Source organism: Nerophis ophidion, linkage group LG23 (genome assembly GCF_033978795.1).
Source record: "Nerophis ophidion isolate RoL-2023_Sa linkage group LG23, RoL_Noph_v1.0, whole genome shotgun sequence".
NCBI classification, from domain to species: Eukaryota; Metazoa; Chordata; class Actinopteri; order Syngnathiformes; family Syngnathidae; genus Nerophis; species Nerophis ophidion.
In genome coordinates this window covers 37,639,770-37,662,227 of record NC_084633.1, presented here as the reverse complement: position 1 = coordinate 37,662,227, position 22,458 = coordinate 37,639,770, and the positions used below count along the sequence as shown (strand labels likewise).

Sequence of the window (22,458 nt, the reverse complement as noted above, 5' to 3'; positions counted from 1 at the left end):
CCCCTGGCGACAGCCACAGCTGGGACGCGGCCCCTGGCGACAGCCACAGCTGGGACGCGGCCCCTGGCGACAGCCACAGCTGGGACGCGGCCCCTGGCGACAGCCACAGCTGGGACGCGGCCCCTGGCGACAGCCACAGCTGGGACGCGGCCCCTGGCGACAGCCACAGCTGGGACGCGGCCCCTGGCGACAGCCACAGCTGGGACGCGGCCCCTGGCGACAGCCACAGCTGGGACGCGGCCCCTGGCGACAGCCACAGCTGGGACGCGGCCCCTGGCGACAGCCACAGCTGGGACGCGGCCCCTGGCGACAGCCACAGCTGGGACGCGGCCCCTGGCGACAGCCACAGCTGGGACGCGGCCCCTGGCGACAGCCACAGCTGGGACGCGGCCCCTGGCGACAGCCACAGCTGGGACGCGGCCCCTGGCGACAGCCACAGCTGGGACGCGGCCCCTGGCGACAGCCACAGCTGGGACGCGGCCCCTGGCGACAGCCACAGCTGGGACGCGGCCCCTGGCGACAGCCACAGCTGGGACGCGGCCCCTGGCGACAGCCACAGCTGGGACGCGGCCCCTGGCGACAGCCACAGCTGGGACGCGGCCCCTGGCGACAGCCACAGCTGGGACGCGGCCCCTGGCGACAGCCACAGCTGGGACGCGGCCCCTGGCGACAGCCACAGCTGGGACGCGGCCCCTGGCGACAGCCACAGCTGGGACGCGGCCCCTGGCGACAGCCACAGCTGGGACGCGGCCCCTGGCGACAGCCACAGCTGGGACGCGGCCCCTGGCGACAGCCACAGCTGGGACGCGGCCCCTGGCGACAGCCACAGCTGGGACGCGGCCCCTGGCGACAGCCACAGCTGTGACGCGGCCCCTGGCGACAGCCACAGCTGGGACGCGGCCCCTGGCGACAGCCATAGCTGTGACGCGGCCCCTGGCGACAGCCATAGCTGGGACGCGGCCCCTGGCGACAGCCATAGCTGGGACGCGGCCCCTGGCGACAGCCATAGCTGGGACGCGGCCCCTGGCGACAGCCATAGCTGGGACGCGGCCCCTGGCGACAGCCATAGCTGTGACGCGGCCCCTAACGACAGCCCTGATCCAAACACAATGCCACCTGAATGGGATTTATTTTCTCATCTTTGGGCAAGTGACATCACTCGTGTGGCTACGTCATCGCATCAGTTTTAATTTAAGACCAACACATGACTTGTTCAAGAGTGCACAAATAATAGTCACACATGAATACATGTTTAGATACAGAAGAAATAGCCATTGTTGAAAGACCGCAGTTGATGCTGTGGCGCATTTGTGTACACGTTGTCCACGCAGAGGTCCTCTACTTAATTTATTTTGTAGTAGTCGCAACTTCCTTTGTTTTCACTTTATCCACGTGTCTTGGGCGTGTAGTGTGAACTAGTCTTTGGCGTGTTGCAGATCCAGCGGCACTCCCGAGCGAGACGTGTGCATTAGACGTCTGGACGTTGAGGACAAAATGGACGACGTCGTCTGCCTGGCGACGCCTCAAGCCGATTGACGTGAGATGATAATGACGAGTGTATGAGATGACATCACCACCTTCAGGCCCCCCCGACCCAAAGCCTGTGGATAACTGACTCCTCCCCCTAGAAAACACCCAAAGCCCCGCCTCCCGTCCCACCGCGGCCGAACTGGCCGAACAGCTGGCGCGTGGCCCTCCAGGCGGGGGCGGGGCGCTAATCACGAACACTTTTTGTTGCTCTTACTTTTCTTCTGCTGGAACGTGACGAGGGATTGACGGAAGACGCCTGGCCACGCCCCTGTCCCTTAAAGGACTCCAGCACTAAAAGCACTTGAGGGGGGCAAGCGCCAAATGGAAGTTGGGTCATTCAACATTTTGAAGATGTTTGTTAAAGGTTCTATTTTTCCATTGTTCTGAAGAAAACACAATAAAAGATATGAAACATTCCCCAAGCCATTCTTGTGGTTTCACTTGTCTTGACCTTGGAGACACTCGGCACACGGCGGGACTTGCAGCGCCACCTGCCCACTTCTAGTCCAATCAGAGCCACTTCCAGGGCTTTTATTTTGGTGAGCTGTGTTGACGTGGAATTGTGCATCATTGAAATCTTTATTTCGTATTCAACTGGACTGAACCAATAAAGTCTATATTGTACTGAAGCTTCTGCCGCTCCCCGCTCCTTACCACTCACTCACCCCACCCTTATTGGATGGAAACTTTTATCAAGTGTCTGATCCATGAGAAGCAGCAAAGGGTCATTAATGTGTTTGTGTGTGTGTATATATATATATATATAATATTAGGGCTGCGAATCTTTGGGTGTCCCACGATTTGATTCAATATCGATTCTTGGGGTCGCGATTCGATTCAATATCGATTTTTTTTTTTTTTTTTTCGATTCAACGCGATTCTCTATTCAAAAACGATATTTGTCCGATTCAAAAGGATTGTGTATTCATTCAATACATAGATGTCAGCAGGATCTACCCCAGTCTGCTGACATGCTAGCAGAGTAGATTTTTTTTTTTTTAAAAAGCTTTTATAATTGTAAAGGACAATGTTTTATCAGCTGATTGCAATTATGTAAATTTGTTCGAACTATTAAACGAACCAAAAATATGACTTATTTTATCTTTGTGAAAACATTGGACACAGTGTGTTATTAAGCTTATGAGATGCCATGCAAGTGTAAGCCACTGTGACACTATTTTTTATTATTTTTATAAATGTCTAATGATAATGTCAATGAGGGATTTTTAATCACTGCTATGCTGAAATTATAACTAATATTCATACTGTTGTTGATCTTTTTTTTTTTCCACTACTTTTGTTTTGTGTTTGTGTCCTCTCAATTGCTCCGTTTATTGCAGTTCTGAGTGTTGCTGGCTCAGGTTCGGTTTTGGAATTGGATTGCATTGTTATGGTATTGCTGTGTAGTGGTTTGTTGGATTGATTTAAAAAAAAAAAAATTGATTCTGAATCGCACAACATGAGAATCGCGATTGGTATTTGAATCCATTTTTTTCCCACGCCCCTAATATATATATATACATATGTATGTATGTACAGTGGGGCAAAAAAGTATTTAGTCAGCCAGCGATTGTGCAAGTTCTCCCACTTAAAATGATGACAGAGGTCTGTAATTTTCATCATAGGTACACTTCAACTGTGAGAGACAGAATGTGAAAAAAAAATTCCGGAATTCACATTGTAGGAATTTTAAAGAATTTATTTGTAAATTATGGTAGAAAATAAGTATTTGGTCACTTCAAACAAGGAAGATCTCTGGCTCTCACAGACCTGTAACTTCTTTAAGAAGCTCTTCTGTCCTCCATTCGTTACCTGTATTAATGGAACCTGTTATCTGCATAGACACCTGTCCACAGCCTCAAACAGTCAGACTCCAAACTCCACTATGGCCAAGACCAAAGAGCTGTTGAAGGATTCCAGGAAAAGAATTGTAGACCTGCACCAGACTGGGAAGAGTGAATCTACAATAGGCAAGCAGCTTGGTGTGAAAAAATCAACTGTGGTAGCAATTATCAGAAAATAGACATACAAGACCACTGATAATCTCCCTCGATCTGGGGCTCCATGCAAGATCTCATCCCATGGGGTCAAAATGATCATGAGAACGGTGAGCAAAAATCCCAGGACCACACGGGGGGACCTGGTGAATGTCCTGCAGAGAGCTAGGACCAAAGTAACAAAGGTTACCATCAGTAACACACTACGCCGACAGGGAATCAAATCCTGCAGTGCCAGATGTGTCCCCCTGCTTAAGCCAGTGCATGTCCAGGCCCGTCTGAAGTTTGCCAGAGAGCACATGGATGATACAACAGGATTGGGAGGATAATGTGGTCAGATGAAACCAAAATAGAACTTTTCGGTATAAACTCAACTCATCGTGTTCGGAAGAAGAAGAATACTGAGTTGCATCCCAAGAACACCATACCTACTGTGAAGCATGGAAATGGAAACACCATGCTTTGGGGCTGTTTTTCTGCTAAGGGGACAGGACGACTGATCCGTGTTAAGGAAAGAATGAATGGGGCCATGTATCGTGAGATTTTGAGCCAAAACCTCCTTCAATCAGTGAGAGCTTTGAAGATGAAACAAGGCTGGGTCTTCCAGCATGACAATGATCCCAAACACACCGCCCGGGCAACGAAGAAGTTGCTCCGTAAGAAGCATTTGAAAGTCCTGGAGTGGCCTAGCCAGTCTCCAGACCTCAACCCCATAGAAAATCTGTGGAGGGAGTTGAAATTCCGTGTTGCTCGGCGGCAGCCCCAAAACATCACTGCTCTCAAGAAGATCTGCATGGAGGAATGGGCCAAAATACCAGCTACTGTGTGTGCAAACCTGGTAAAGACCTATAGTAATCCTTTGACCTCTGTTATTGCCAACAAAGGTTATATTACAAAGTATTGAGTTGAATTTTTGTTATTGACCAAATACTTATTTTCCACCATAATTTACAAATAAATTCTTTAAAATTCCTACAATGAGAATTCCTGGATTTTTGTTTTCACATTCTGTCTCTCACAGTTGAAGTGTACCTATGATGAAAATGACAGACCTATCATTTTAAGTGGGAGAACTTGCACAATCGCTGGCTGACTAAATACTTTTTTGCCCCACTGTGTGTGTGTGTGTGTGTGTGTGTGTGTGTGTATGTGTGTGTAGAAATAGGGTTTGTATGTAAAAGTTTCATATATATTTGGTTTGTATTGATACATTTATAGTTTTATATACACATTGAGTGTAAATCATTTAGTTTGTGTAAAGAACCATTTATATTTTCATATTTATATATCTCTGTGTGTAAAGAATCAATTAGTTTTGTATATATATTTTTTTCCGTGTAAAGAAACATATTTTCATTAATAGTTTTGTGTAATGAAGTATTATAGTTTTGTATATATTTATAGTTTTGCGTGTAAAGAAGCATTTCTAGTTTCATATAAATGATATATATATATATATATATATATAGTTGTGTTTAAATAAGCACTTATAGTTTCTTATATATAGAATTTAAAAAATAAACAGTTTCATTTATATAAATATTTCATATATATAAAAATATATATGCCAACAGGCTTACAGAGAAGATTTTTACAAAGAGAAGGGAATTATAATTTAAGAGGAGAACTATTTTTTAAGATTCAATATTGTAGAACAACGCAGAAACGAATGAGTATAACAATAGCAGGGGTTAAAATATGGAACTGTTTAAAGGATGAAATAAAACACAGCACCAACATAAACCAGTTTAAAAAGCTTTTTAAATCATTTATCATTAGTAAATATAAGAAAGAAGAGCAAACATTGTTTTAGAAAGACAATAATATATAATATGTATATAAATACAATTTATGATTTCATAATTATACATATAGGTTATATTAAAATGTATATATTACCACTTTATATGGAATTTAAATGAATTGTGTATGTATAATATATATATGTATATATATGTGTGTATATATATATATATATATATAAGTGTACAAATGTATATGTTTGATTTAAATGTTAAACTGTGTATATGAGACGTGTGCTACATATATGTTGCTTATATATTGTTTAAAAAAAAAAAAGTAATATAAGTGAAGCATGTTTTAGATTTTATATATTTTGAACCTTGTTCTTGTTGTGATGGGGTAGGTTTATATAAGCGTTGCTTCAACCTACACCCTTTCGGCTCAATCATTGCACAAATGAGTGTTTTTTTTGTTTTTTGTTTTCTTTTCTTGTTCTTTGTTTTATGTGAAGATTGCCGAAATAAAATACATTGATTGATTTATTGATATATATCCATATTTATATATATGTGTTTTATGTGTAAAGAAGCTTTTACAGTTTAATTTGCTTATATATTTGTGTGTAAAGAAGCATATTTCATATATATATATATATATATATTACAATTTTTTAGTGGAAATAATTTATGTATATACATATATAGTATTGTGTGTAAAGAAGCTTTTTTAGTTTTATATATATATATATATATGTGTATAGTTTAGTATGTAGAGAAGCATATATATATATATATATATATATATATATAGTTTTGTGTGTAGAGAAGCATTTATAGTTTAGTATAAAGTTTGGTGTGTAAAGAAGCTATAGTTTCATATATATATATATATATTAATTAGACTTCGACTTCCTTTTGTCATTCAAATTCGAACTTTACAGTACAGAAAAGAACGAATTTTCGTTGCATATATATTTATATAATTTGGTGTGTAAAGAAGCATTTATAGTTTCATATATATATATATATATATATATATATATATATATATATATATATATATATATATATATGGGTGTTTTTGTGTGGCGCAGAGCACGTGCCCGCGGCCCCTTTGAGCGCTGACTGCCGCAGCTTGTGCGCACGCGCACCGCCTCCCGTCAATGTTGTCTCGGCGGAGGAGAAGTTAGCTTGTAGGCTAACGGGGCTAGCTTAGCTTTAGGCTCACGCTCAACGTCCCGCGCCGCCACAAGTGTTCGCAAAGGCGGTCACGGCGGCCGAGAGTCGTGCCGTCATGGTCGCCGCTCGCCGCCCCGCAAGCCAGGAGGACTTTGTTCGCTGTGTTGGAGGCCGCTAGCCGCGCCGAACCAGTGACGATGAGTGAAGAAATGTCTCCCGACTTCCTCTTCATGCGCCTCGTCTCCGCGGCCGAGTACGACCACCTGGACCACCTGGACCAGCCCCAACCTTTCATGTCCGGGAAAGCCGGGCTGGGTCACAGCGGCGGCCCCCTGCCGGCCCTCGGCTTGACCCCCCCGCACTACTCGCCTGTGCCCGGCAAAGGTGAGCTGAAAGGCGGGCTGCTGTTGAGGGAGCCTCCCCCTGGCTCCGAGGCGCCGCCGTCCCGCCCACCCACGGAGGATTTCGCGGTCGCCGCTCAGTCCTTCGTGGATTTCCAAGAGGAGCCTGGCTCCAGGGCGCAGTTGATGGTGTTCCAGAACCTGCTTCGCTCCTCTGACCGGATCCTGGAGAGGCCCCCGTCTTCGGGGTTGCTGCGGGTGGGAGGAGAGAGACAGCGGGTGGACTCGGACTCAGGTTCCTATCCGGCTCCTCCCAGACAGGACCAGGACCTCCACTGCGGCCTGTCCTCAGAGAAGAACCCTCAGTGGCGTGCAAAGGGCTCCCAGCCGGAGCGGGGTTCCCCCCCTTCTGAGTCGCTCATTTGCCCCCGTCACCGCCAGGCTAAGTGGCCCCCAGGCCTGCTGGACCAGGCCCTGTCTCTGGGCTTGCTGGATGCCAGGAAGGAGGACACTGTGGTGGCTTTGGACCCGCTGGGGGAGGACAAGGCCACAAGTGTGGAAAGGGACCAGACGGGCCACCCGCTCCCTCGGTGCTCCTGTCTCCAGGACCCTGGGAATCAGGGAGTGGTACCAGGAGAAGACCCAAGCCAGACCAGCGATGCCCTGCTGGTCCTGGAGGGGTTGGGACGGCCGATAGGGGAGGTGTCCGGGGAAGTGGGGACACGCAGAAGGCTGGAACCTTTGTTCTCCGACGGGACCCTCAGTGGACTGATGGAACAGGTCCACAGGCTGGCGGGGGAGTCAGGTGTCTGCACCGGTCAGACCTGGGGAAAGCTGGACCTTAATGCTCCCGCATGTTCCAAACTTCCTCAAAGCCAAAGTCTCTCGTGCTGTGCCCACCGGTCTCCCAGACCAGACCCCCAACCCTACCAGGCCCTTTCGCAGCCACACAGCACCCCCAAGCCTGGTCTGGGCCGGTCCACCTCCCCTCTGTTGGTCCTGAAAGGTGACTTGGGGGCAGAGAGGACATCCAGGTCAAAGTCCAGGAAAGGCGGGTCCCTGAAGGTCCGACTCGGCAAACTGTTCAGAACCAAGAGCTCCGGGGGGGGACCCGCAGGGCTCCTGGACAAGAGGCCGTCCCTCGCGTGGTCCACCTTGTCGGGGGGGAGTCTGGTGGACGTGTGGGTGTCCAACATGGAGGAAGGTGGCAGGTAAGAGGTCAAAGGTCATCAATTTTTTTTTTTTTTTTTTCTTGTGGTCATGCTAACGCTAACTTCCTGTTTGTCAGGCGCCAGACCTGCACGCTCCCGTACGCAGGTGAGTGTTTGCTAATTGCTAGCATCGACTTTTGACCTCCTGTGGTCACTAGGTGAGACTTTAGCCTCAACCTTTGACCTTCTGTGGTCACCCAGGTGAGACTCTAGTGTTAACCTTTGACCTCCTGTGGTCACCCAGGTGAGACGCTAGCCTTAACCTATGACATCCTGGGGTCACCCAGGTGAGACTTTAGCATTAACCTTTGACCTCCTGTGGTCACCCAGGTGAGACTCTAGCATTAACCTTTGCCATGTGGTCACCCAGGTGAGACTTGAGCCTTAACCTTTGACCTCCGGTGTTCACCCAGGTGAGACTTTAGCCTCAACCTTTAACCTCTGGTCACCCAGGTGAGACTCTAGTGTGAACCTTGGACCTCCTGTGGTTACCCAGGTGAGACGCTAGCCTTAACCTGTGACCTCCTGGGGTCACCCAGGTGAAATTTGACCCTTAACCTTTGACCTCCTGTGTTCACCCAGGTGAGACTTGAGCCTCAACCTTTGACCTCCTCTGGTCACCCAGGTGAGACGCTAGCCTTAACCTATGACCTCCTGGGGTCACCCAGGTGAGACTTGAGCCTTAACCTTTGACCTCCCGTGTTCACCCGGGTGAGACTTGAGCCTTAAACTTTGACCTCCCGTGTTCACCCAGGTGAGACTTTAGCCCCAACCTTTGACCTCCTGTGGTCACCCAGGTGATACTTTATCAAGCATTAACCTTTGACCTTTAGTGGTAACCTTTGATCTCCTGCGGTCACCCAGGTGAGACCTTAACCTTTAACCTCTGGTCACCCAGGTGAGACTTTAGCATTAACATTTGACCTCATATGGACACCCAGGTGAGACTTTAGTCAAGTGAAGTGAATTATATTTATATAGTGCTTTTTCTCTAGTGACTCAAAGCGCTTTACATAGTGAAACCCAATATCTAAGTACCATTTAAAGCAGTGTGGGCGGCACTGGGAGCAGGTGGGTAAAGTGTCTTGCCCAAGGACACAACGGAAGTGACTAGGATGGTAGAAGCGGGGATTGAACCTGCAACCCTCAAGTTGCTGGCACGGCCGCTCTACCAACCGAGTGATACCGCACCTTAGCGATAAACTTTGACCTTTAGTGGTAACCTTTGACCTGCCGTGGTCACCCAGGTGAGACTTAAGTGTTAACCTTTGACCTCCTTTGGTCAGTAGGTGAGAGTTTAGCGTTAACCATTGACCTCTGGTCACCCAGGTGAGACTTTAGCCCTAACCTTTGACCTCCTGTGGTCAGCAGGTGAGACTTTAGCATTAACCTTTGACCTCCTGTGGTCACTAAGTGAGACTTTAGCCTTAACCTTTGACCTCCTGTGGTCAGCAGGTGAGACTTAAGCCTTAACCTTTGACCTCTGGTCTCCCAGGTGAGACTTTAGGATTAACCTTTGACCTCTCGTGGTTACCCAGGTGAGACTTTAACCTTAAACTTTGACCTCCTGTGGTCACTAGGTGAGACTTTAGCCTTAACCTTTGACCTCCTCTGGTCACCCAGGTGAGACTTTAGCCCTAACCTTTGACCTCCTGTGGTCAGCAGGTGAGACTTTAGCATTAACCTTTGACCTCCTGTGGTCACTAAGTGAGACTTTAGCCTTAACCTTTGACCTCCTGTGGTCAGCAGGTGAGACTTAAGCCTTAACCTTTGACCTCTGGTCTCCCAGGTGAGACTTTAGGATTAACCTTTGACCTCTCGTGGTTACCCGGGTGAGACTTTAACCTTAAATTTTGACCTCCTGTGGTCACTAGGTGAGACTTTAGCCTTAACCTTTGACCTCCTGTGGTCAGCAGGTGAGACTTAAGCCTTAACCTTTGACCTCTGGTCACCCAGGTGAGACCTTAGGATTAACCTTTGACCTCTCGTGGTTACCCAGGTGAGACTTTAACCTTAAACTTTGACCTCCTGTGGTCACTAGGTGAGACTTTAGCCCTAACCTTTGACCTCCTGTGGTCAGCAGGGGAGACTTTAGCATTAACCTTTGACCTCTGGTCACCCAGGTGAGACTTTAGGATTAACCTTTGACCTCTCGTGGTTACCCAGGTGAGACTTTAACCTTAAACTTTGACCTCCTGTGGTCACTAGGTGAGACTTAAGCCTTAACCTTTGACCTCTGGTCACCCAGGTGATACTTTAGCCTTAACCTTTGACCTCCTGTGGTCGGCAGGTGAGACTTTACCCTTAACCTTTGACCTTCTGTGGTCAGACGGTGAGACTTTAGCCTTAACCTTTGACCTCCTGTGGTCAGCAGGTGAGACTTAAGCCTTAACCTTTGACCTCCAGTGGTCAGCTGGTGAGACTTTAGCCTTAACCTTTGACCTCCTGTGGTCAGCTGGTGAGACTTTAGCCTTAACCTTTGACCTCCTGTGGTCAGCTGGTGAGACTTTAGCCTTAACCTTTGACCTCCTGTGGTCAGCTGGTGAGACTTTAGCCTTAACCTTTGACCTCCTGTGGTCAGCAGGTGAGACGGTGTCCCTGCTGGATGTGGACTTTCACTCCCCTCGCCCCCCCACTCCTCCTCCTCCACCCAGACGGAGCCTCAGTCTGCTCGGTACTTCCTTCTTTTCTTCTTCTTTTTTGATTTCACTTCCTCTTTCTTTTTCTCTCCTCTTGTCGTTGCTTGTATTTTGTCCTCCCCCACTTCTTCTTCTTCACGTCTCTCTTTGCTCGCCAACAGATGGTCTGGGCGGGGCCGCTGTGCCGCGGGCATCGTCGCTGAGGTGCAACGGGGGGGGATCAATGCGGTCGCTGCCACCCCGGCCAGTGGCCCCGCCCCCCTCCCCGAGCATCAGCGGCGAATCGCTGTCGGTCCTCCGGGCATCACCCGGGCCTGTCCCGCGGCGGCCCGACCTTCGGCCCCTCCCTCCGCGGCAGGGCCCTCGCCAGGCGGGGAACCTGGCCAGCAGCCTGCGGGAGCTGCAGAAGGTGTGTGTGGCATGCGGGTGTGTGCTATTAGCGTTGGCATTGACGTTGGCGTGCGCAGTGCGGCTGGTACTGGGGCCCCATGACCTGGGAGGACGCTGAGATGAAGCTGAAGGCCACGGCGGACGGCTCCTTTCTGGTCCGGGACAGTTCGGACCCTCGCTACATCCTAAGTCTGAGCTTCAGGTCGCAGGGCGTGACTCACCACACGCGCATGGAGCATTACCGAGGTAACGCACACGCGCTCTCTTGGCGAGGTTCCCGCCTCTGACAACGTGGCGTGCTCCCGCAGGGACCTTCAGTCTCTGGTGTCACCCCAAGTTTGAGGACCGCTGCCACTCGCTGGTGGAATTCATTGAGCGGGCCATGGCGCACTCCGAGGACGGGAAGTTCCTGTACTTCCTGCGCTCCCGGGTCCCAGGTAAGCTGACCTCACCTGTGTCTGACGCCCGGGTGCGACTTCCTTTTTGTGCGGCGCAGGTCTGCCGCCCACGCCGGTGCAGCTGCTGTACCCCGTGTCACGCTTCAGCAGCATCAAGACCCTGCAGCACCTGTGTCGCTTCTGCATCCGCCAGCTGGTCCGCATCGACCACATCCAGGACCTGCCCCTGCCCAGGTCTGCCACGCCCACGCACCCACCTGCTCATGCACCACACGCACCCACCTGCTCGTGCACCACACGCACCCACCTGCTCGTGCACCACACGCACCCACCTGCTCGTGCACCACACGCACCCACCTGCTCGTGCACCACACGCACCCACCTGCTCGTGCACCACACGCACCCACCTGCTCATGCACCACATACTGTATATCCCAAGTTTTTATTTGATGCAAAGAAATACTTTGCTATAGTTATATTTGGATCATGAATCCGCACGTACACAATGTTGACATCTATAGTCATATTTTATTTTGATAAACAATCATTTAGGTTGTGTAAGCTGTATAATAAAGTGTAGCAACATTGTTGTTGTACGTATGAACACTGAGGGACTATAATTCTAGCGTAGTAACACATCAGCGGGCTACGATATTAGCTGGAACAGCTAACTATGAGTGTTGTCCCAGGTCTTGACCTGGGTGTTGTCCAAGGTGTCGCCCCAGGGGTTGTCCCAAGTATTGTCCCAGGTGTTTACCCAGGTGTTGTCCAAGGTGTTGTTCCGAGTGTTGTCCCGAGTATTGTCCCAGGTGTTGTCCTGAGTCTTGTCCAAGGTGTCGTCCCAAGTTTTGTCCAATGTGTTGCCCCAGGTGTTGTCCAATGTGTTGCCTCGAATGTAGTCCCAGGTGTTGTCCAAGGTGTTGCCCCAGGTGTTTGCCTGGGTGTTGTCCCAGGTGTTTGCCTGGGTGTTTTCCAAGATGTTGTCCTGAGTGTTGTCCCAGGTGTTGTCCAAGGTGTTGCCTCGAATGTAGTCCCAGGTGTTGTCCAAGGTGTTGCCCCATATGTTTCCCCGGGTGTTGTCCAAGGTGTTGCCTCGAGTGTAGTCCCAGGTGTTGTCCTAGGTGTTGCCCCAGGTGTTTCCCCAGATGTTTCCCCGGGTGTTGTCCAAGGTGTTGCCTCGAGTGTAGTCCCAGGTGTTGCCTTAGGTGTTGCCCCAGGTGTTTCCCTGGGTGTTGTCCAAGATGTTGTCCCAGGTGTTGTCCAAGGTGTTGCCTCGAATGTAGTCCCAGGTGTTGCCCCAGGTGTTCCCCCAGATGTTTCCCCGAGTGTTGTCCAAGGTGTTTCCTCGAGTGTAGTCCCAGGTGTTGTCCTATGTGTTGCCCCTGGTGTTGCCCCTGGTGTTTCCCTGGGTGTTGTCCCAGATGTTGTCCCAGGTGTTGTCCCAGGTGTTGTCCCGAGTGTTGTCCCGAGTGTTGTCCCGAGTGTTGTCCCAGGTGTTGTCCCAGGTGTTGTCCCAGGTGTTGTCCCAGGTGTTGTCCTGAGTGTTCTCCCGAGTGTTCTCCCAGGTGTTGTCCTGAGTGTTGTTCTGAGTGTTGTCCCAGATGTTGTCCAAGGTGTTGCCTCGAATGTTGTCCAAGGTGTTGCCCCATATGTTTCCCCGGGTGTTGTCCAAGGTGTTGCCTCGAGTGTAGTCCCAGGTGTTGTCCTAGGTGTTGCCCCAGGTGTTGTCCAAGATGTTGTCCCGAGTGTTGTCCCAGGTGTTCTCCTAGGTGTTGTTCTGAGTGTTGTCTCAGGTGTTGTCCCAGGTGTTGTCCCGAGTTTTCTCCCAGTTGTTGTCCCAGGTGTTTCCCGAGTGTTGTCCAAGGTGTTGCCCCGGGTGTTGTCTCAACTGTCTGACTTCCTGTCTGCAGGACGCTGATCACGTACCTGCGCAGGTTCTACTACTACGAGGAGGAGGAGAAGGAGGAGGTGGGCCCGCCTCCAGAAGCAGGAGAGCGGCAGGAGTCCTGCAGCACGTGATTGACATCTTCCACCTCCCACTGGAAACATTTCCTACATGAACGCTCCCAACTGCCCACCGGACAGCCAATCAGCTCCCTGCGCTCAGGGGGTGGACCTGTCCCGCCCAGCACCCTGATTGGCCCGGGGAGGTCACGTGACCTCTCCTGACGCCACGGTTAGCAAGAATCCTAAAGGTACGGAAGCTAATGTGAACGTGCACGCTAAAGTGGGCGGAGCTCTCCCGGCGCCCACACGGACTCTGTGGCCTGTTGATGTCATGTGACTGGGGAAAGATGATGTCATGATTGTGAGGTCAATAAAAGTGGGCGTGGCTTCCCTGTTTTTTGCCAAGGTCAAAGGTGAGCAGTTTGTTTGAAGTTTAATGTTTGACAGGAACACGCGTACACAAGTCCACTATACAGCCATGAAGAACCTGGTCCTGCTCATTGTCCTGGTCCTGGTCCTGCATCCGGCAGGTGAGTCCGTTGATGAAAGTGAAGGGAATTATATAGCGCTTTTCTCCAGAGACTCCAAGCACTTTACGTAGTGAAAGGCATGATCTCAGTTAAAGTAGTGAGGCTCAGGTGCCTTGCCCAAGAACACAACGGCAGGGACTAGGACAGCGGAAGCGGGGATCGAACCTGGAACCGTCAAGTTGCTGGCAGGGCTGCTCTATCAACCGAGCCACGCCGCAACAAGCTGCCTGTCCTTATTGGTGTGTGTGTGTGTGTGTAGAGGCTGTGAGGTGTTTTGCAGACTTCAGAAGGTCATCAGGTGAGTGCGAGGAGGAGCTGGGTGAAGTAGAAGAAGAAGATTGTTGCCAGAATCCTCACTATGGCTACGTCGCACAAGATGGAAACTGCCACTCCTGCGGGTCAGTACACACACACACACACACACACACACACACACTTGTACACACTCACCGGTGTGATTGTTGCATAAACGTGTGCGTGTGTGTGTGTGTGTGACCAACAACAAGATAGTTTGATGTGAAGGTTCCTGCCAGAAAAGTGCTGTATTGTCTCTACTGGCTTTACATGCTTGTACTCTCATTGAGCGGGAAGTCAGACCTTCACAATAAAAGCACAGCAGTAAAATAAGACTTTTGTTTTTGTTCTGCGAATTTTTTTTTTTTTTTGTCAAGTGCAAATGTTGACACGAGACGTGTCCTGATCTTACAATCTTGGGTTCATGGAGTCATTAGATCATAGAATCATTAGATCATGGTTCATGGAATCACTAGATTATGGAATCGTGGGTTTGTGGAATCATTGGTTCATGGAATCATTAGACCATGGTTCATGGAATCACTAGATCATGGAATCATTAGATTGTGGAATCATGGGTTTTAGGAATCATTAGATCATGGAATCATTGTTTCATGGAATTATTAGATCATGGAATCACTAGATCACGGAGTCATTAGATCATGGAGTCATTAAATCATAGAATCATTGGTTCATGAACTTCATGGAATCATTAGACCATGGGTTCATGGAGTCATTAGATTGTAAAATCATGGGTTTGTGGAATCATTAGATCATGGAATCATTGGTTCATGTAATAATGGGTTCATGGAATCATTCGATTAGGAAGAATCACGGGTTCATGGAATCATGGGTTCATGGAATCATGGGTTCATGGAATCATTAGATTATGTGTTCGTGGAATCATGGGTTCACGGAATCATTGGTTCATGTAATCATGGGTTCATGGAATCATTAGATTATAGGTTAATGGAATCATGGGTTCACGGAATCATTGGTTCATGTAATCATGGGTTCATGGAATCATTCAATTAGGAACAATCATGGGTTCATGAAATCATTAGTTTATGGGTTCATGGAATCATTCGATTATGGAATCATGGGTTCATGGAATCATTAGATTATGTGATCGTGGAATCATTGGATTATGGCTTCGTGGAATCATGGGTTCACGGAATCATTGGTTCATGTAATCATGGGTTCATGGAATCATCAGATTATGGGTTCATGGAATCATGGGTTCACGGAATCATTGTTTCATGTAATCATGGGTTCATGGAATCATTCGATTAGGAACAATCATGGGTTCATGAAATCATTAGATTATGGAATCGTGGGTTCATAGAATCATTAGATTATGTGATCGTGGGTTCATGGAATCATTACACAATGGAATCATGGGTTCATGGAATCATAAATTCATTGAATCATGGGTTCATGGAATCATTTGATTAGGAAGAATCACGGATTCATGGAATCATTCGATTATGGAACCATGGGTTCATGGAATCATTAGAGTTTGTGTTCGTGGAATCATTAGATTATGGCTTTGTGGAATCATGGGTTCACGGAACCATTGGTTCATGTAATCATAGGTACATGGAATCATTAGATTATGGATTCATGGAATCATGGGTTCACGGAATCATTGGTTCATGGAATCATGGGTTCATGGAATCATTTGATTAGGAAGAATCACAGGTTAATGGAATCATTCGATTATGGAATCATGGGTTCATGGAAGCCCTAGATCATGGGTTCATGGAATCATTAGATTATGTGTTCATGGAATCATTAGATTATGGCTTTGTGGAATCAAGGGTTCACGGAATCATTGGTTCATGGAATCATTGGATTAGGAACAATCACGGGTTCATGGAATCATTCGATTATGGAGTCATGGGTTCATGGAATCATTCGATTATGTGTTCATGGAATCATTAGCTTATGTGTTCATGGAATCATGGGTTCATGGAATCAGTAGATCATGTAATCAGTGATAATGATACCTACTTTATTTGCCACCATGGAGGCCAGGATTGCTCTCCCACACTGTGGAGGCACGTTAGCCACTGTGTCTGAAGCGCCTGACTTCTTCACCTGGGAATTGTGCTTGTCTTCCTTTCAGTCCTCCAGGGTGGACGGACTGGTCGCCATGGTTACCTTGCAACGTCCTGTGCGGGGAAGGAGTGAGCCAGAGGAGCAGGAAGTGTTTTGGCATCGACCAATCACATTGTGGCAAGACAGCGGATGCCCTGCAGACACGACCTTGCACCGGCACCTGCTGCGATGGTACGCACGCACACACACACACACACACACACACACACACCCACACACCTGAAGTAAGTGTGTGTGTGTTTGCGCAGAGGGGGGCTGGGCCTTGTGGCTCCCCTGGTCTCCCTGCTCACTCACCTGTGGAGGTCGCGGGGTCAGGAAGCGAGAGAGAATTTGCTCGGCCCCTCCTGAGTGTCACGCAGCCTGTGTAGGACCTTCAGAGGAGGTGGAGCCCTGCCTGGCCGACAACAAGTGTCCAGGTGTGTGTTGCGCAGGTGACAGGTGTGGTGGCGGGTGTGTGAGCAGGTGTGTGTGTGTCAGTGCACGGCGCCTGGTCCCCCTGGTCGGCGTGGTCGCTGTGCTCCGGCACGTGTGTCGATGACGTCGCCGTGCCCTCCAGAGAGCGAAGTCGCTCCTGCTCCAGCCCCGCCCCTTCCGCCGACACGCAGCCTCCTGGTGACGGTTGCCATGGAGACGGCGTGCAGCTCCAGGACTGCAGCGAGCTTCCCAAGTGTCCGGGTGAGACGCACGGCGCCGTCCGGGCTCGGCCCCCGCCCGTTCTGACGACACCTTTCCACAGTGGACGGTCACTGGGGGGCGTGGTCACAGATGAGCGCTTGCTCCGCCCCCTGTGGAGAGGGACTTCAACTCTCCTTGCGCAAGTGCAATCAGCCCGCCCCCAAATATGGCGGCCGCTTCTGTGAGGGAGCGAGCACTCTGAGTTTTGTGTGTCGCACCAATTGTGCAGGTAACACACACACACACACACACACACAAACACACACACACACTGACACACACTCTGACCTGCCTTCTTGACAGTGGATGGGTTCTGGTCCGGTTGGGCCAACTGGGGGGAATGTTCCTCTTCCTGCGTTCCGGAAGGCGGAGCTCCCGTCAGGACTCGCCAGCGCTTCTGCTCCAGCCCCGCCCCCTCCCTCTTTCCCCCAGGTGCAGGTTGCCATGGTGACAGCCAGGAAACGGACAAGTGCGGTCACCTGCCAGGCTGCCCGGTCCACGCAGGATGGGGGTCCTGGTCCCCCTGGTCCCCCTGTCCTGTCACCTGCGGGGTGGGTCGCCAGCTGTCACTCAGGAAGTGTGACAGCCCGCCCCCTCAACATGGAGGCACTTCCTGTCCTGGCGACCACCGCCGCACTCGCGCTTGTCTCACCAACGTCCACTGTCCAGGTACACTACACACTCTTTGTGTGTCTCAGTGTTGTCTTTGTGTGTCTCAGTGTTGTCTTTGTGTGTCTCAGTGTTGTCTTTGTGTGTCTCAGTGTTGTCTTTGTGTGTCTAAATGTTGTCTTTGTGTGTCTCAATGTTGTCTCTGTGTGTCTAAATGTTGTCATTGTGTGTCTCATTGTTGTCTTTGTGTGTCTCAATGTTGTCTTTGTGTGTCTAAATGTTGTTTTTGTGCATCTAAATGTTGTCTTTGTGTGTCTAATTGTTGTCTGTGTGTCTCAATGTTGTCTCTGTGTGTCTAATTGTTCTTTTTGTATGTCTAAATGTTGTCTTTGTGTGTCTCAATGTTGTCTTTGTGTGTCTCAATGTTGTCTTTGTGTGTCTCAATGTTGTCTTTGTGTGTCTAAATGTTGTCTTTGTGTGTCTCAATGTTGTCTCTGTGTGTCTAATTGTTCTTTTTGTATGTCTAAATGTTGTCTTTGTGTGTCTCAATGTTGTCTTTGTGTGTTTAAATGTTGTCTTTGTGTGTCTCAATGTTGTCTTTTTGTGTCTTAATGTTGTCTGTGTGTGTCTAAATGTTTTCTTTGTGTGTCTCAATGTTGTCTTTGTGTGTCTAAATGTTGTCTTTGTGTGTCTAAATGTTGTCTGTGTGTGTGTCTAATTGTTGTTTTTGTGTGTCTGAATGTTGTCATTGTGTGTCTAAATGTTGTCTCTGTATGTCTAAATGTTGTCTGTGTGTCTCAATGATGTCTGTGTCTAAATGTTTTCTTTGTGTGTCTCAATGTTGTCTGTGTGTGTCTAATTGTTGTCTTTGTGTGTCTAAATGTTGTCTTTGTGTGTCTCAATGTTGTCTTTGTGTGTCTAATTGTTGTTTTTGTATGTCTAAATGTTGTCTTTGTGTGTCTAAATGTCATCTTTGTGTGTCTCAATGTTGTCTTTGTGTGTCTTAATGTTGTGTTTGTGTGTCTGAATGTTGTCTGTGAGTGTCTAAATGTTCTCTGTGTGTGTCTAAATGTTGTCATTGTGTGTCTCAATGTTGTCATTGTGTGTCTCAATGGTGTCTTTGAGTGTCTCAATGTTGTCTTTGTGTGTCTGAATGTTGTCAATGTGTGTGTAAATGTTGTCATTGTGTGTCCAAATGTTCTCTAAATGTTGTCTTTGTGTGTGTAAATTTTGTCATTGTGTGTCAAAATGTTCTCTGTGGATGTCTAAATGTTGTCTTTGTGTGTCTAAATGTTGTCTTTGTGTGTCTCAATGTTGTCTGTGTCCAAATGTTTTTCTTTGTGTGTCTGAATGTTGTCTGTGTGTGTCTACTTGTTGTTTTTGTATGTCTAAATGTTGTCTTTGTGTGTCTCAATGTTGTCTTTGTGTGTCTAATTGTTGTTTTTGTATGTCTAAATGTTGTCTTTGTGTGTCTAAATGTTGTCTTTGTGTGTCTAAATGTCGTCTTTGTGTGTCTAAATGTTGTCTTTGCGTGTCTCAATGTTGTCTTTGTGTGTCTAAATGTTGTCTTTGTGTGTCTCAATGTTGTCTTTGTGTGTCTCAATGTTGTCTTTGTGTGTTTCAATGTTGTGTTTGTGTGTCTGAATGTTGTCTGTGAGTGTCTAAATTTTCTCTGTGAGTGTCTAAATGTTGTCATTGTGTGTCGTAATGTTGTCATTGTGTGTCTCAATGTTGTCTTTGTGTGTCTGAATGTTGTCTTTGTGTGTAAATGCTGTCATTGTGTGTGTAAATGTTGTAATTGTGTGTCCAAATGTTCTCCAAATGTTGTCTTTGTGTGTCTCAATGTTGTCTTTGTGTCCAAATGTTCTCTGTGTATGTCTAAATGTTGTCTTTGTGTGTCTAAATGCTGTCTTTGTGTGTCTAAATGTCGTCTTTGTGTGTCTCAATGTTGTCTTTGTGTCCAAATGTTCTCTGTGTATGTCTAAATGTTGTCTTTGTGTGTCTAAATGCTGTCTTTGTGTGTCTAAATGTCGTCTTTGTGTGTCTAAATGTTGTCTTTGCGTGTCTCAATGTTGTCTTTGTGTGTCTCAATGTTGTCTTTGTGTGTCTCAATGTTGTCTGTGAGTGTCTAAATGTTCTCTGTGTGTGTTTAAATGTTGTCATTGTGTGTCTCAATGTTGTCATTGTGTGTCTCAATGTTGTCATTGTGTGTCTCAATGTTGTCATTGTGTGTCTCAATGTTGTCTTTGAGTGTCTCAATGTTGTCTTTGTGTGTCTGAATGTTGTCTTTGTGTGTAAATGTTGTCATTGTGTGTGTAAATGTTGTCATTGTGTGTCCAAATGTTCTCTGTGTATGTCTAAATGTTGTCTTTGTGTGTCTAAATGTTGTCTTTGTGTGTCTCAATGTTGTCTTTGTGTGTCTCAATGTTGTCTGTGTGTGTCTAATTGTTGTTTTTGTATGTATAAATGTTGTCTTTGTGTGTCTCAATGTTGTCTTTGTGTGTCTAATTGTTGTTTTTGTATGTCTAAATGTTGTCTTTGTGTGTCTAAATGTTGTCTTTGTGTGTCTAAATGTCGTCTTTGCGTGTCTCAATGTTGTCTTTGTGTGTCTGAATGTTGTCTTTGTGTGTAAATGTTGTCATTGTGTGTCCAAATGTTCTCTAAATGTTGTCTTTGTGTGTCTAAATGTTGTCTTTGTGTGTCTCAATGTTGTCTTTGTGTGTCTCAATGTTGTCTGTGTGTGTCTAATTGTTGTTTTTGTATGTATAAATGTTGTCTTTGTGTGTCTCAATGTTGTCTTTGTGTGTCTAATTGTTGTTTTTGTATGTCTAAATGTTGTCTTTGTGTGTCTAAATGTTGTCTTTGTGTGTCTAAATGTCGTCTTTGCGTGTCTCAATGTTGTCTTTGTGTGTCTGAATGTTGTCTTTGTGTGTAAATGTTGTCATTGTGTGTCCAAATGTTCTCTAAATGTTGTTTTGTGTGTCTCAATGTTGTCTTTGTGTCCAAATGTTCTCTGTGTATGTCTAAATGTTGTCTTTGTGTGTCTAAATGCTGTCTTTGTGTGTCTAAATGTCGTCTTTGTGTGTCTAAATGTTGTCTTTGCGTGTCTCAGTGTGGTCTTTGTGTGTCTCAATGTTGTGTTTGTGTGTCTGAATGTTGTCTGTGAGTGACTAAATGTTCTCTGTGTGTGTTTAAATGTTGTCATTGTGTGTCTCAATGTTGTCATTGTGTGTCTCAATGTTGTCTTTGTGTCTGAATGTTGTCTTTGTGTGTAAATGTTGTCATTGTGTGTCCAAATGTTCTCTATATGTTGTCTTTGTGTGTCTCAATGTTGTCATTGTGTGTCCAAATGTTCTCTGTGTATGTCTATATGTTGTCTTTGTGTGTCTAAATGTTGTCTTTGTGTGTCTAAATGTTGTCTTTGTTTATCCCAATGTTGTCCGTGTCTAAATGTTTTCTTTGTGTGTCTCAATGTTGTCTGTGTGTGTCTAATTGTTGTTTTTGTATGTCTAAATGTTGTCTTTGTGTGTCTCAATGTTGTCTTTGTGTGTCTAATTGTTGTTTTTGTATGTCTAAATGTTGTCATTGTGTGCCTAAATGTTGTCTTTGTGTGTCTAAATGTTGTCTTTGCGTGTCTCAATGTTGTCTTTTTGTGTCTCAATGTTGTCTTTGTGTGTCTAAATGTTGTGTTTGTGTGTCTCAATGTTGTCTTTGTGTGTCTGAATGTTGTCTGTGAGTGTCTAAATGTTGTCATTGTGTGTCTCAATTTTGTCATTGTGTGTCTCAATGTTGTCTTTGAGTGTCTCAATGTTGTCTTTGTGTGTCTGAATGTTGTCATTGTGTGTAAATGTTGTCATTATGTGTGTAAATGTTGTCATTGTGTGTCCAAATGTTCTCTAAATGTTGTCTTTGTGTGTCTCAATGTTGTCTTTGTGTGTCTAATTGTTGTTTTTGTATGTCTAAATGTTGTCTTTGTGTGTCTAAATGTTGTCATTGTGTGTCTAAATGTTGTCTTTGTGTGTCCAAATGTTGTCATTGTTTGTCTCAATATTGTCTTTGTGTGTCTGAATGTTGTCTTTGTGTGTCTGAATGTTGTCTTTGTGTGTCTGAATGTTGTCTGTGTGTGTCTAAATGTTTTCTTTGTGTGTCTCAATGTTGTCTTTGTATGTCTAAATGTTGTCCGTGTGTGTCTAATTGTTGTTTTTGTGTGTCTCAATGCTGTCTTTGTGTGTCTCAATGTTGTCTTTGTGTGTCTGAATGTTGTCTGTGAGGTCTAATTGTTGTTTTTGTATGTCTAAATGTTGTCTTTGTGTGTCCAAATATTCTCTGTGTGTGTCTAAATGTTGTCTTTGAGTCTCAATGTTCTCTTTGTGTGTCTAAATGTTTTCTTTGAGTGTCTCAATGTTGTCTTTGTGTGTCTCAATGTTGTCTGTGTGTCTGAATGTTGTCTTTGTGTGTAAATGTTTTCATTGTGTGTGTAAATGTTGTCATTGTGTGTCCAAATGTTCTCTAAATGTTGTCTTTGTGTGTCTCAATGTTGTCTTTGTTTGTCTAAATTGTGAGTTTGTGTCCCCCCCCCCCAGTGGACGGTGTTTGGTCAGAGTGGTCGCCATGGCAACGGTGTAAATACCCCTTCAGGGAGCGTGACATTCGCTGCAAGAAGATCGCAGGAAGTCAGAGTCGAGAACATCGATGTCTGTATCGTGCTTACAATGGATCCATCTGTAGTGGCACCCTGCTGAGCGACTCACGCATCTGCTTTGATGTCACTTCCTGTTACTGTGGGTCTCCCACGCGCGCGCGCACACACACACACACACACACACACACACACACACACACACACACAATTAGT

At 46.9% G+C, this 22,458-nt stretch overlaps 3 protein-coding genes across 6 annotated transcripts in view; all 3 read left to right on the top strand.

Moving 5' to 3' along the window:
* kpnb1 (karyopherin (importin) beta 1) overlaps positions 1 to 1,947 on the top strand; it is a 34,453-nt gene extending 32,506 nt beyond the window's left edge. For both annotated transcript variants that reach the window (XM_061884329.1, XM_061884330.1), the window contains one exon: positions 1,437 to 1,947. In XM_061884329.1, coding sequence (XP_061740313.1) covers position 1,437 — 1 coding nt within the window. In that variant the 3' untranslated portion in view covers positions 1,438 to 1,947. The remainder of the gene's footprint in view (positions 1 to 1,436) is intronic.
* Positions 1,948 to 6,383: 4,436 nt separating this feature from the next.
* On the top strand, positions 6,384 to 13,786 carry LOC133541189 (suppressor of cytokine signaling 7-like). 3 transcript variants are annotated; one of them, XM_061884325.1, is made up of 8 exons: positions 6,384 to 8,000; positions 8,078 to 8,106; positions 10,582 to 10,674; positions 10,801 to 11,048; positions 11,107 to 11,275; positions 11,338 to 11,466; positions 11,526 to 11,661; positions 13,338 to 13,786. In XM_061884325.1, exons 1-8 carry the CDS (start codon positions 6,646 to 6,648, stop codon positions 13,444 to 13,446), a joined length of 2,268 nt encoding a protein of 755 aa, XP_061740309.1. In that variant the 5' UTR covers positions 6,384 to 6,645; the 3' UTR covers positions 13,447 to 13,786. The 3 variants fall into 3 exon arrangements, with proteins under 3 accessions (XP_061740309.1, XP_061740310.1, XP_061740311.1); XM_061884326.1 differs by having other exon boundaries at positions 6,385 to 8,000; positions 10,585 to 10,674; XM_061884327.1 differs by lacking the exon at positions 10,582 to 10,674 and having other exon boundaries at positions 6,385 to 8,000.
* Positions 13,787 to 13,794: 8 nt separating this feature from the next.
* LOC133541190 (properdin-like) overlaps positions 13,795 to 22,458 on the top strand; it is an 11,732-nt gene continuing 3,068 nt past the window's right edge. The window contains exons 1-8 of the mRNA XM_061884328.1: positions 13,795 to 13,904; positions 14,164 to 14,302; positions 16,327 to 16,490; positions 16,568 to 16,735; positions 16,797 to 16,994; positions 17,056 to 17,223; positions 17,298 to 17,663; positions 22,187 to 22,384. Of these exons, the coding sequence (XP_061740312.1) occupies positions 13,811 to 13,904; positions 14,164 to 14,302; positions 16,327 to 16,490; positions 16,568 to 16,735; positions 16,797 to 16,994; positions 17,056 to 17,223; positions 17,298 to 17,663; positions 22,187 to 22,384 (1,495 nt within the window). The 5' untranslated portion in view covers positions 13,795 to 13,810. The remainder of the gene's footprint in view (positions 13,905 to 14,163; positions 14,303 to 16,326; positions 16,491 to 16,567; positions 16,736 to 16,796; positions 16,995 to 17,055; positions 17,224 to 17,297; positions 17,664 to 22,186; positions 22,385 to 22,458) is intronic.

Coding starts and splice junctions, on each gene's coding strand:
- LOC133541189 (XM_061884325.1), top strand. CDS start 6,646: ATGAGTGAAGAAATGTCTCCCGACTTCCTCTTCATGCGCCTCGTCTCC. Junction 11,049..11,106: donor GCCTGCGGGAGCTGCAGAAG/GTGTGTGTGGCA, acceptor TGGCGTGCGCAG/TGCGGCTGGTACTGGGGCCC. Junction 11,276..11,337: donor GCGCATGGAGCATTACCGAG/GTAACGCACACG, acceptor GTGCTCCCGCAG/GGACCTTCAGTCTCTGGTGT.